This window comes from Symphalangus syndactylus, chromosome 10, assembly GCF_028878055.3.
Source record: "Symphalangus syndactylus isolate Jambi chromosome 10, NHGRI_mSymSyn1-v2.1_pri, whole genome shotgun sequence".
NCBI classification, from domain to species: Eukaryota; Metazoa; Chordata; class Mammalia; order Primates; family Hylobatidae; genus Symphalangus; species Symphalangus syndactylus.
In genome coordinates, this window is record NC_072432.2 from 61119780 (window position 1) to 61134312 (window position 14533).

At 40.3% G+C, this 14533-nt stretch overlaps 1 protein-coding gene across 2 annotated transcripts in view; it reads right to left on the reverse strand.

The window, feature by feature from the left end:
- Window positions 1–7102: 7102 nt before the first annotated feature.
- The window catches only part of SEPTIN11 (septin 11), a 93049-nt gene continuing 85618 nt past the window's right edge, over window positions 7103–14533 (reverse strand). For both annotated transcript variants that reach the window (XM_063610369.1, XM_055297248.2), the window contains exons 8-10: window positions 13948–14080; window positions 11816–12003; window positions 7103–8260 (exon numbers count right to left, since the gene is read on the reverse strand). In XM_063610369.1, coding sequence (XP_063466439.1) covers window positions 8245–8260; window positions 11816–12003; window positions 13948–14080 — 337 coding nt within the window. In that variant the 3' untranslated portion in view covers window positions 7103–8244. The remainder of the gene's footprint in view (window positions 8261–11815; window positions 12004–13947; window positions 14081–14533) is intronic.

Here is a 14533-nt window from a genome sequence, read left to right on the forward strand (position 1 = left end):
AGGTGGGAGGAATGCTTGAAGCCGGGAGTTTGAGACCAGCTTGGGCAACATGAGACCCCATCCCTACAAAAAATAAAAAAATTAGCCAGGCATAGTTGCTGATGCCTATAGTCCTACCTACTCAGGAGGCTGAGGTGGGAGGATTGCTTGAACCAAGGAAGTCAAGGCTGCAGTGAGCTGTGATTATGCCACTGTACTTCAGCCTAAGCAACAGGGTGAGATCCTGCCAAAGAAAAAAAAAATTAATACAAGCAATCCCTTTACCAGCCCCGCGTATGCCAGTTGCTTGCTGGAGATTGACCTGAAAGATAGATGGCATCCTGTCATCATTTAAAAATTCAAGCACTAGGAAATCTGAAGTGAGCCACACTGCCATCACTGTCAGTCTCCAGGTGGGAAGATAAGTCAGTTGCGAAACAAAAGGTTTTAAAGTGGCTTAAAAAAACTTTAATAGTCTTTTGTGTTTTTTGTTATTTTTTTTGAGATGGAGTTGTGCTTTGTCACCCAGGCTGGAGTGCACTGGGGCGTTCTTGCCTCACTGCAACCTCCGCATCCTGTGTTCAAGCGATTCTCCTGCCTCAGTCTCCTGAGTAGCTGGAATTAACAGGCATGCGCCACCATGCCTAGCTAATTTTTGTATTTTTAGTAGACACAGGGTTTTACCATGTTGGTCAGGCTGTTTTCGAACTCCTGACATCAAACAATCCACCAGCCTCAGCCTCCCAAATGCTGGGATTACAGGTGTGAGCCATCGCACTTGGCCATGTATTTGTTTGTGAGATACCAGACCTGTTTACCCATAATCTGGGCCAATAGCAAGCCAAAAATAATAAATAAATAACCAAATAACTAAGAAGGAACTTGATAAGCACTGTTGACGGGGAAAAGAAGTTCGGTCAATTATTGGAGGTGAGGACCCGTTTCTATCCGTCCAGCTCAGTGCATAACGATTGAGGAAGTTGGATCTCTCCTTTACACGTGTGCTGGGCTAATCTCAAGGAGACCATCTAGACTATGCTTGTATTAAGGCAGAGTCTGTATCTGAAAAGAACTAATATTTGTTTAAGACTGATGAAGAACAAAAAGCCTATTACCAATGGAAATAGGTTTAGATGGCTCACTTCTCCCTGCTTTGCTTTTCCACAATCTTGTTTGAGATAAGCCAATAATTTTTATTGCTAGTAATTATACCCAAGATGGTTTCACATCCCTTACTTGGTCAGCCAGGAGAAAATCTACCAGTTTTATCAACACTAGAGAAAAAGAACTGCCTATTGTAAAATGCCAAATCAATGGCAATCTATCTCAGGGGAATTGAGATGGCAAGGCACTTGGTTGGCCAGAGGTGTACATGATCAGGTTCCCCTAGGTAACCGGACTGAGGCTAACCTACTGATAATACTCTCTGTTCCCCAACTCTTCCCATTAAGATGGTTAATATACTTCCTCTACTCTGGGAGCTAAAACAGAAAAACAGAAAAGGAAATAGCAACAACAGACATACATTTCTCAAATACTGCCTGATTTGATTTTTAGATACTGCTCAAAAAAATTTACAATCTGATGCAGAATTTGTTTTTAAAATGATAGAATAAAGTTAAAATATCGAAATAGGGAGTTTAAGAACAGTCACTTATATGTAGTGATGACAGTGGTCTCACACAACAGGAACTACATGTTTAACTTGCAAAACTGATGTCATGCTCTGGCATCAGCTGGTAAGGAGCTGCTATTCCTTTCCCACTCCACTGGTCACATTACTAGCAGATTTGTGTCCTTACAGATTATAGTGTAGAATGAAGGGGATGGCTTTTGATGCTGACATTTTGATCATTTAATGGCTCACATGTATCTGACTTTACTTACATTTACTTAGTTTCTAAGTAAAGAAAGCAGCTTGCCAACTTGTTCATCCAATTGCTCTAAATAATCTCTTTCCAGGAATCAAGTGACTCAAGAGGCAGGGACTGTTGCTTCTTCATTTCACTGTCTAAAGGAACCATGTTACCATTCTTATTCAGAGGGGAACACTCCTGAGGATCTTGATTAAACACAACTCATGCCACTAACGGTATTTTTATGATCTACCTACTATGGAGCTGAAAAGTAAAGATGGAAATAAGCCTATCTATAAACAAGTAATGAAATTGAAAGATAACAAAATATATGTCCAGGCTTTATAATACATATGATTTGAAAATTGTCCCTTCACTATGAAAACTGCCCCCAAGAAGTGACTGCTAACTAATCTAGCCCTGAATCTGACTCATCACAAACAGGTCAGCATTAGAAATCACAAGCTCACTCAACTGGCAGAAGTATGTGTTTGGATATGGATGTTAATTTTAAGTGATCAAGCCTGAATGCTTTGATTCTCAGCAGGTTTTTTTTGCAGATATTGTAGAGAAATCCATCTAGGTAACTCTGAGAAGACAATGTGAATCAGAACCATTGTTAATGGTGCTGTTATCTGGGAGAAGAGATATGTACTTGTTTGGGGTTCATTTCCCATGGTCCAAGACATATGGGTCCTGGTAAAAAACTGTGGACACAAGGTACAGAGCTTCACAACAAATAAAAAGGCAGGGATGGGCCAGTAAGTTATTTTAAGGTATCTTTAAATTGAACCCCAGAGGCAGAAAAGTCATCTACCCAACACCGGCACATTTTAAACATGATTAGGATTTGTAGGTCAAAATCCCGTAACAAAAAAGGGAAGTTTTTGGTTGTTTCCAAAACGAGGAAAGCATATTAAACAGAATCTTGTGACTTAAACTTCACTCAAGTGAGCTTAAAACTGGCATAATTTTGATACCAAAAGTAAGCTGAATAACCAATACAAAAAACAGAACTAACTGGAATTTTTCTCCCCCAAAACATAATCCCAAATCCAAAACAACTTATATAAGGGATGCAAGTAACAGAAAAAGTCAAATAAAACAACAGTGGTTCCTGAATTTAAAGGAAGGATGCCCACTTCTCTCTCTCTCAAGAGGCAGATGGTCAGCTGAAAAATAAAAACATTGTATCAATAGAACACTCCAAAGAAAAAAAATTGCAGCCATCTCTGTTCATGCAATATCAAATGTTTTTTTGTTTGTTTGTTTGTTTTTTAAAAACCCCAAACACCAAAACAACCCATAAAACTAACAAAAGGAAGGAAAATGTTGCTTGGATCTTATGACCTGACGGTTGAGGATCCTGATCAGGTTGTTCAGAATGTGGCTCATGGGACAGAAAGGACAGGAGTTACCATGAGATCAAGTTTGTGGGCCCTGGGCGTGGTGGCCCCCTCAGGTTAGGGTACACGCTGTCTTCAGTCCATCAGTTCTTGGATCAGCAGCTTCAAGAACATGATAGTTCTAAGCAAGGGGATCCCAGCACAAGACCTTGGGTCTTGGCCCACGTTTTCTGTTTCACTCAATTTCCTTTTTCCTTTTTAATTAATATTATTGAATATGACTATTTTTTGGTAGTGGTAAGTCACTTCAGTATCCACTATGGGCAGACATTGACAAATACAAACAGCAGTGCAATATTTGACCCAGACTTTAAAAGAACAGGAGGCGATGGTGGAAATGAGGTAACTCTTCCCCAACACGTGTGAACAGACAGCTCCTGCTCTTCTAATGCTCTATGTCCATTAGGAGAGAGTAGGGCTTGTCAACAGGATGGTTACATAAAGAAGAAGCTACAGAAGAGAAAAAAGAAAGGTTCAGATTCAAATTTGATTCTTAATGGCTTAAGAAAAAAAGGAGCTTCTCTACAACAAGCTGTGAAAGAACAGCAGTGTGTCAGTTAACGGGGTGACTTCCTCGAGCTCGACGGGAGGGTGAGCAGCAGCAGGGAAGAGGAGGCCAGTGAAGAAGACGATGCCTCAGCTGGGCACCAAGGCACATGAACTGGCAGGGTGGACAGGGACAGGCATGGGGGGAAAAGGGTGATAACATGATATGTGAAGTACAGGACACCACATGGCACACGTATCTTTGAGAAACTGGTGTAACCCGGACGGCAGCCATTTGAAGTCTACCACATGAGGCAGGAAAGCATGAGACTCATCCCTATTTCTCTTAACCAGTAAGCACGTGTACATATGCAAACCAAGCAGTGACTAAAAAGAACTCACAAAAAGGGCACACAAATAATGTTTGGGTAAAAATATATTTTCCCCCGCTTTATGTCTTGGCACTAGTGATATATGCATAGATTACCTGTCCACCACTCTCCTACCTTAACAGATGCCAAATTACCAAGCATGTTGCTAAGTGATTACTTTCATATTTGAAAAAAATGATATGCTTCACACCAATACAATTACTTTAGTTTAAAAAAGACAAATGTCTAACATGCAGCTTACATATATGACAATTCTGCATTAACAATGAAAGTAGATTACACGACAGTTTTAGAAAACACATTGGTTATTTTCAAACAGCAAAATGACAAGGATCTACAACTACAGTTTAAGGCATATCAGCATATTTTAAAATTAAGAAATAGACAAAGTTCTAATGCTGTTCACAGCTTTTCAATTTATTTAAAAAATTCCCTTCATACCTACATACAAACTAGACTTTGTAGGTCTTAATTCCCACTAAAGAATGTATCCTGTCAGTGGAACCAGGACTTTTCGAAGCTGAGACCTGACAATTCCAGACACTTGCACATGGCAAAGCAAAGGGGTGGGAATGGACAGTTTTTGTAGGACCACACAGAGACAGCAGGACGTGGGTCGGTAACAGCTGAAAAACCTCACCCAACAGTTTGTATGTGAAACAGTCATGGAAATGTCAAGAAAGCAAGGAAACCAAGTCTGTTCATTTGAGGTGCACAAGATGTGGATTGTGTGTGTTACTGCTGGTGAGTCACAAAGCAGAGAAGGAAGATAAGTAATCTGTGTCCACTGTTACATTAAATAATTTCCATTGTGGAAATGCCCTTTTTGGAGAAAACCTTAACCAATTAATAAAGAGCCTAAGTTGGGAAAACACAGTCTGAACTGCCAATAAATTCTCATCAATGCTTTTCCATCACATTCTACAGTACATGTGTTATGGAGATCTAAAGTTCAGAAGAAGCAAAAAGATGGTCATTATGTTTGAACAAAAGATATGGGGGAAGGCCAGCTAGAGTTATGTAGGCCCTTCAACCCCCATAAAAGAGGTGGCCACTGTCAGCAGTTAGCACCAGGGAGAGACCATTAAACTAAGATTAAAAAATTAAGTGGTCATAAAGGCATCCTAGCATAATTTTTCTCTTGGTCTTCTCTAGTAGAAGATGGTAATTTCTCATTCTGGCTTTATTTGCCTTGCCAGAATCAAGGACCCTCTGAGCTATCCAATGATGCCCATGAGGCTATGTAGAGCACAGGCAGGGATTAATAATTTCTTTTTTTTTTTTTTAGAGAGTCTCACTCCATCACCCAGGTTGGAATGCAGTGGCGCAATCTTGGCTCACTGCAACCTCCATCTCCCAAGTTCAACCAATTCTCCTGCCTTAGCCTCCCAAGTAGCTGGGACTACAGGCATGCACCACCACGCCTGGCTAATTTTTGTATTTTTTGTGGAGACGGGGTTTCACTGTGTTTGCCAAGCTGGTCTTGAACTCCAGGCCTCAAGTGATCTGCCCACCTCGGCCTCTCAAAGTGCTGGGATTATAGGTATGAGCCACCACACCTGGCCCGCATTAGTAATTTCGGATTTCCAAATTCAGGTCAAGAAGTGGAATTTATTATGTGGTTCTTGTGAAAAAAATATAAATGTGGCCTTTTAAATATATTTAGTTTTTTTTTTTAAACAAAGGCTACTCAAACCATTACCTTCCTGCCCCCCTTGAAAAGAAAAAAAAAATCCATCCATCCCATTTGCTTTCTCTAATTTTGAAAAGTCAGAAAGATCTTAAAGGTTTCTTACTACCGTACTTACATGCAAAGGCGAAAGCACATCCAATTAGATTTGAGGGTATCATTTATTCCGTGCAGAGCCAAGGACTACTGTGAAAAAAGGCACAGATACAGAAAGAAAAAAGAAGAGCAGCAATAACAAACTAAACAGGGCTGGAGAGCAGTGGCAGAAAAAAGTTCAGAAGCAATACAGTAAAAAAAAAAAAAAGCTTCTATTTGTTTCTTTTGACTTTTTATTCCCTGACTCGCCATATGATTTATTTTGCTGGGAAAAATTTAATGCAAAAAAGTCAATCCAATCAATAATCTTGGAATCAAAAAGTCAGCTGGGTGCCTTTCATTGTTATGTTTATTAAAAAAAAATTTTAGTCATGCAAGAGACAATTTAAAAGTGTACTTTCTGTACAGGCCACAAAAATGCTCACACAAGCAGTGGTTGGAACAAGCATACAACACAAATATTCAAGCTTTTGTCTGATGCACAGCCTATGAGCAAATTCAGCCCATGGTTTGAATCAACATGCCAGCTACTATTTGGCTGCTCCACAGTTAGCTCCAGACTAGAATTATTTAAAAACACAAAAGCAAAAACAAGAATGTTGGTCCGGTAGTTCCTAAACCTGTGAAGACTATGACTGCTGCTGTGTCTAGTGTGTAGTTTCTATTCCAGCTTTGTTTAGGCTTCCACGAAACTAATTTCCTTACTTTGCTTAATTAAGCAAAATCAGTTCATGGAAGACCATTCCTTCTTTCCTCTAAGTATGGTTGAGGACAAAGAGAAGGAGAAAAAATCTTTGCTGAAATCAAAATAGAGACTTGTTCATTCAAAAAAGAAAGTGTGTGTCAGGGGAGATGCAGCATATTCTATCCTATTTACTTAATCTCCAACCAGTGAGGAAAATGCAGAGGGGCAGTGGGTTCATGAGAAATGTTATCCTTTCTATATGTAGAGAGAAAGCTGGGAGGATCTTGTTAGTACAGGGGAAAAAACAATCACACAGATGAAAGGATAAGCATCAGAAAGGAGCAGTATAGAAAAGATTCAATATGCACTTTTCCATACAAATTAGGCATTTAGTACAGGTTCTGGCACACGGGCCAGTTCTAATCCCTGATGAGGCAAGGGCCTTAGACAAAGAGCAGGTGGAGCTAGCCAAAGTGAGGAAAATTCCAGACAATGATTTGAGACTTCAGCTGTTCTCTTTCTTCTTTCTTTTATTGCCAAATACTGAAAGGAGACTAAGCAAGGAAGCTGGATATGAAATGTCTACCTTCTGGACTTACGGGTCATGTTGTGGTCCTTCCTATTTCCACCTTAAAACTGACAAGGCCTCCCTCAAATCTGTGCTACCAATGATATAGAGTTTATAGCAAATTTTCTAAGGGAAGTATCTGTGGAAATTTTCTCATGATTCGTGAAAAATTTTATTAGAAGTAAAGTATCCTGGAATCAGTCATCAGGTCCTCCCTCTAAGCCCACTGGGAACAAACTGAGGTGTGTTTATGAAAGATTCCTTACTGTTAGTGGTAAGCAGGCTGTAGAAAGCCCACCATCCTTAGTAGAAGATTCTTCTACTAAGCAATGTTATATGATCCAACCTTTAAGACCTCTATCTGTGAGAGGATCAAGGATGCACCAGTAAATGTGAACATAATCATAGTTTTCTCATACCAGTCTATTCCAACTTGGCCAGGATTGAAGGCAGGCATTCAGATGCAGTTTCAAACCATGAGAGGAGACAGTCTGAACAGACCCACAAGCTCAGGCCAAATAATGTTATTGATTAAAATGAAAATATCATGCAAGTGTAAAAATAAAATATAATGCTTGCTCACCAGTCTGTCTACGTACAAATCTACCTTGGCTTGGGACAAGTGTGGAGAAAAGACAGTGAGTTCAGGGATTGTGCACTCATGGAGATGAATCATCAAGAAAATGCAAACTCTTGTCATGGCTATTCAGGTTTTTAGTTCAGCTGCTGAGGTGGTGAGAAGTTTTCATGTCAGACGTACAGGTAGCATTTTACCCCACTTTCCTCTGTCCAAAGCGACATACAAGTAACAGGCCTGCTTCGTGCTGCCATTCAGAACAGGCATAAAAAGCAAATCATTTACTTTCCGGAAACAGAGTCCAGCTGCACAGAGCATTTGCGGTTATTCCCTTGTTCTATCATTTTCTACCACCCAACAACATTCAGCAAAACGAGTTAATAATAGTTACTGGTGTTTGAGGAAGGGTAAAAAAATAAAATAAAATAAAACTAAAGAACACACATGGCAGAGATACGATATTACTGCAAAAGCAGGTGAATGCGGGAACATCCTTGGCTTGCCAGGCTTTATGTGAAGCTTGCACTGCAAGTTAAAAAACAAAACAAAAAAGTTAGAAATAATAATAAATTAAAAAGAAAGGGAAATTAGGAGCGACAGCACCAGCATTCAGTGACGGTGAATGCTCATGCAATGATTATGGAATTGACAGAAATTAAAACCAAAAATTTGAGAAGGCTACTCTACATGACAAGCAAAAGCAAAATTTAATACTGAATTAAAGACATACGGTTAGTTTCCATTTGTATGTAATTTAGAATTCACAAGTGACTTCTTGAAACCACTGCATGTCTAGTGGGAGGATTTACTGTTTGGCTTTTGTTTTCTCAAATAACACAAAACCATTATCTATTAGGTTTGGGTGTCCCATTAGTACTGAATAGGAGCTTCATTTTCCACTTCTGAGCTGCTGAAGGAGTCAGAGAATAAATATACAATAAATGCCTTTGTACAATTGACTTGAAGAAAAGGTCTAAAGCAGTTTAGGGATTGAAATTACATAGTGAATGGAGGACATGCTATTAACCTAGTTGGGTAGGGGGAAAAAAGGACAATCACTGAAATGGTTACAGCTACAGCAATGCCAGGAGCTTTCCCCCTCTTTTAGGTACAAAGCAATGCCAAACCCACGGTCCACGTGTCTAATTTTAGGCAAGTGCAAGACATGCAACCTTATTCCTTAGCAAGAATCAAAACAATTTTTTTTTAAAAGATGAGTGGATGGTTGGGTAAACTGTAGTTATTAGATGCCAAGCACGGTTTTAAAATGATGAATTTTAAACCTGTCTTTTGGGATAGATGCATCTTAACCAGCAAATGCCTGCTGGCAATTGTGCAGACAGTTTTCAGAAAAGACGAACACTGTCCACTGACCAACTTACCCCTGGGCAGTCCCACCACTGTGGTACAGCCGCAAACAAGGAAGGTGACTTGGTGGCCAGAGATGGCAGAAGGTGGGGTCCAGCTAATGGCAGTGCCAGGGTTAGTTCTACTTTGCCTGTCATCTTAGGAAATGTTATACACTCTCATGCCACTACAGGTCAAGGAGAAGTATAAAGCCTTACCTACATTAAAAAAGGAGCGTGTCATTAGAATAGAAAAAAGAGAATTTAAAACTATTAGAAAAACTAAGTTAGGCTTGGAGGTGGAAGCATAGCAGGTAAATAAGTGAGCATCTGCCTTTTCCTTTTCTACCTACAACAAAGTCAGTTCCTCAATGGCAACTCCCACATCTGCTCCAGCTATGCTAGGAGGCATCTTCCCAGCTCTTTTCAAAGTGCTGCTCTGTCTAGCCTGGCCACTGTCTTTCTGCGGTCCCTCTAACCAAAACACTCCACTGCCACTGGCAGTAAGAGGTGTGATTTTTTTTTTTTTTTTTTCACTTTGACACTTCAGGCCTCCACTGGCAGTTGCTTTCACTGTACAAATGTAAAGTGTGGAAAAGGGTAAGGACCTAGAAAAAGTTATACAAAAAATACGTGCCATTGTCAGGTGCAAAACCTGGTAACTACTCTGAACCAAATTAAGTATAATATCCTTCAAAATAAATGAGAATATATAAATAAGCTAAAATAGAATCCACACAGGCTTCATAGAAACTTTGAAAGCATTACACATTGGTGAGGCCCCAGGACAGGAAGAAAATAACCTAACATGTTCAAAAGGGCAAGGAAAAACCTCCCTACGCTGGGAAGTTTGTTACTAAATAAACTTTTCTAAAATGGAGGCACAATAACGATCAGCTCTTGGAATTTTTATTGCTTAAAGGCACGTCTAGTATACACGAAATACTCTTTTAACATTGCTGGTCTTTTAGAAACATTCTTAGTTTTAAAACTTGAACCTTTATGCACTGAGTGTTTCAGGGTGAAAAGAAAAACTTGACTTTGCGTTTCCTAAGCTATAAGTCAGCAGCTTTTTGTCTCATTCATACCTATAGATGTTTACAGACACATACACACACACACACACACACACACACAACTCTATATCCTTGGTTAGTTTAGTTTGGATTAACAAAGGTGCAATGCCAAATGGCTTTCATCTGTCTTCACTGGAAGAGTCACTGTAATCTCTGAGTCTCTGCATGGGGAACATCACCATTAGTGTTAGATGCTCTCCCGACACGCATAGCTACAAAGGGTTTTCTTAAACTAGATTATAATCTATGTGGTTGTTACTTTCAGAATTAATCCAGCATAACTAAATTTTGGGCCTTGAACTCCTTTGGTCACTTGGATCTGTGCCAACTCCAAATAAAATCACAACCATTTCTATTATTATTCAGAACATTTGCCTCTTCCCTTACTCTGCTGATACATTTTCTGCTGTCTCAGAGCTCAGAATGTGAAAGTTTGTAAAGCATGATTTAAAACTCTCTCAGTATGTCATTGTAGCAGTCCATTTTTATTTTTACTGCAGGCAACATGAGATTCCTTAGGGCTGAGCCTACTGCACGTTCACCAAGACTAAGTGGACAATAGCACTGTGCTCACTTTTCCCTATAACACATCTCAATTATTGTGCAGAGACTTGATCCTATGTACTCTATGTTTAAAGAATGTAATTCTTTATGTGCTTGAGCATCAATGTTTTTGTTTACTTATGGTCAGCTTTTTCCCTAGAACCCTGGCATGTAAGGCGAAAGAGCAAGACTTCCTGAAACAAGTTCTGAGTTGCTTTATATTAAATAGCTGCTCTAAAAGCACCGTACATTAGACAAAGGAGGGCGGCATCTGCATATTTGCCATTGAGACACCACAAAGGTTTTCCTTAGTGGTATTCTTACCATCGTGCTTCCTGTCAAAACCGATAGCTATTGACATAAAACTAGGCTTTATGATGATTCAAAGGAGAGCTTCAAATCACAGGAGAATGTCAAGGCAGGCCTAAATCTCCCACTGGTTTCAGGCAGCTGCTACTGGAGTATCATAGGAAGTGACCAACTCAAGAGCAGAATCTGACCCTTTGGCACATGACATTAAGACCCTATTTAAAAAAACCTTTTATGAGTGGGTTTAGGTTTGGCTTGAGGTTGGCAGAGGTGTCAACTGGATAGGCATTTAGATCCCATTTCACAATAAAACAATTCATCATATTGAATTTAGAGGAAACTAGTGGCCACTAGCAGCTCTTCCAAATGTTTCATTTTGGGAACGAGACTTTCAGTGACTGGCTTACGAAGTCTTACAACACAGAATAGGAAAATAATTTTAACAATTGTGATTTTAGGATGCTCTCTATCAAGAGTCATGAGAATTATCTTCAGAGGGTGCTGAAGAGACATCAGCCTGTCTTCTTTGAGACTCCTAGTGTTGGTGTGGAAGATGCTACTGGAGACAACAGGTTCCTCCAGGCCTGATTGCTTGGTCAATGTGGTCAAGTTTTATACATTAATCTTTGTGTACCTTTTAAAAAATTTTAAAAACCTTCATCATCTTCCCTGCACTGTAGAGAAAATACTTGCTTTTATCTTTCTGGTAAAGGACCAGTTTCCAGTCTGTAAATGGGAAAAGTAGAGACATGCAAGAGGAATAAATTGTTAGAGGTCCCCAATACAGGGGGGTGACACCTGCTTACTTTTTCTTATCCTTGTCTTTCTTGGTTTGCTGGGCCCCAGATTGCTGGGCCTGGGACTGTAGTAACTGAGCCGCTGCTTTCTTCTTCTGGAAGTTGTTCACCTCCTCCTCAAGCTCCTTCTTCTTGTCTTCTACTTTCTTCTTTTCTTCTTGGTGTGTCCGCTTTAGAAGGTCAAACTTCTCGTGAAGCTGGAGAGAAAAAGAAGACAGGCTTGGTGAACGGAATGAAAATTCCTTTGATGTAAAGTTGTTTGGATCTGTTCAAAAAACAAAACATGGCCAGGCGTGGTGGCTCACGCCTGTAATCCCAGCACTTTGGGAGGCCGAGGCGGGTGGATCACGAGGTCAGGAGTTCAAGACCAGCCTGGCCAAGATGGTGAAACCCCATCTCTACTAAAAATACAAAAATTAGCCAGGCGTGGTGGTGGACGCCTGTAATCCATGCTACTCGGGAGGCTGAGGCAGAGAATTGCTTGAACCTGGGAGGCGGAGGTTGCAGTGAGCTGAGATCGCACCACTGCACTCCAGCCTGGGTGACAGAGTGAGACTCCGTCTCAAAAAAAAAAAAAAGAAAAACAAACAAACGTGTCGTGTGGCTGCACTGGCCTTAATACAGGTGTAAAGTACCGTTTTGCTGACTTCCTGGAGGAGCTGAGCTGGGATGCTGAAGAGCATCCCTCAGAGTCCCAGACTCCTGTGACACTTCAACTCCTTGGGACTAAAAATTCCTTCGCTCTGTTGCTCAGGCTGGAGAGCAGTGACGCAATCTCAGCTCACTGCAACCTCTGTCTCCCAGGTTCAAGCAATTCTCCTGCTTCAGCCTCTCGAGTAGCTAGGATTATGGGCATGCGCCACCATGCCCAACTAATTTTTGTGTCTTTAGTAGAGACGGGGTTTCACCATATTGGCCAGGCTGGACTCGAACTCCTGACCTCGTGATCCTCCCGCCTTAGCATCCCAAGGTGCTGGGATTACAGGCGTGAACCACCGCACCTGGCCAAAATTAATTATGATCCCAACAAAAAACTCACCCTAGTGGTAAAAGTGGTTCTTCACCTCTGGTCCTTTTTCAAAATGTATAAAAAACATTTACTTAGAAATATATACAATGACTACATATATATGTGTGTGTGTGTGTATATATATATGCATTATGTATTAGCTACTTAAATAATGTGTTGGGAAATTTCTGGCCCTTGAGGGAAGGAAGGGGAAGAAGAAAAGCAAAGGAAGAAGAAAGGAAATGAAAAAGAAAACGAAAGGAAGGAATTCTAGATAATTTTAGATTTTTTACCCAGCATCCCCTTGGTTCTCGAAGCCAACAGCAAATAAGGCTCAACTTTCTCTGCAGCAAAACCATCTCGAGTGCTTAGCTATTTAAATAGCCTCTAAGTTTCACTAGTTTTTAGACAAAATAAATTAAAACAAGAAAATGAGGAAATTTATTTAAATGATTTCACTTAGAAACATATAGAGATATTGGTCAAACACTTCAGATACTCATTATCGACCAGCAGAAATAGACCTTATGTACACAAGCGCACATACACACACACACACACTCAAATACGATGGGATGAGTGTTACAGTATAAATCTATGTTAACTTCTAGGAAGCAGTTAATCTGGCCAGGGGAGGGGACTACAGTAAGGCTGGAGCAGGGAGTGCAAGCCCCATGAGGGCAGAAGCACGGGTGCAGACGTGGAGTACAGGCTTTGTGTCAGATCGTTGTCCCCCAGACACTGCCAAAGTCTAGCTGAGTTGGCTGATAGACTAAGATGATAATAATAGTCCCAGAATCCCAAATCTCATGTTTTAAGATTTGTAAATTGAAGAAACACACAGCTACACAGGCCACGTGATCAGATCTGGAGACCTAAGATCTAGTTTTAGTCTCGATTTTGCTGCTAACTAGGTATGTGACTGCAAAAATAGTTTTAACTTTTATAACCTGTTCATCATCTGTAAGACGGGGATGAGAATATCTGACCCATTTTCCTGGCCAGGTTGGTAGGTCACTTGTGACAAAATGCGTGTAGAAAGTACTTGGACCATCATGAATTCCTCTAAAGTGTGAAGTATTTAGAAAATCTCTCTCTTACAAATCTTTCCCTTGAAGGACAGATGGCTTACCTCTTTCTCTGCCTCTTTAAGTTCAGCTTCTTTCTCCTTCACTCTCATAACAAACATTTGTCTCATTTCTTCTTCTTTCTTCTGCAGTTCTCCCAGGAATTCATTCCTTTTTGCTTCATATGTCTCCTGAAGACTATTCAAAATCCACAAATGAAGGACAGCATCATGAAATTATATATTAAGAAATTTCAGTTCACATAATTTCTACCCATCTACTTCCAAAACATAGACAAAGCTGCTGCTTGCCATATCAAAGCATAAGTAGAATGACACTGTTTTGCTTTTAGTTATGCTGTGGTTGGAAAGACAAGTGCATCAAGAACTAGAAATCAGTCAGTAAGCATGACACAGCACTAAAGGTGTGTCTCTGACTAGCCAAGTTTTATCTTACATATATTCACACAGGGAAAACCTGGGCTGAGGAGGTGGAGGTGATATAGAATTTGAGAAGATGGAGAAGGCCTGATATAGGCGGAGAAATGAAGAGGCACTGGAGTCCCACAGATCTGGGTTTGAATTTGGGCCATACCAACTAACCGGCTGTTCTTAGAGAAGCACAGCCTCCCTCGGCCTCCAAGGTCTAAGA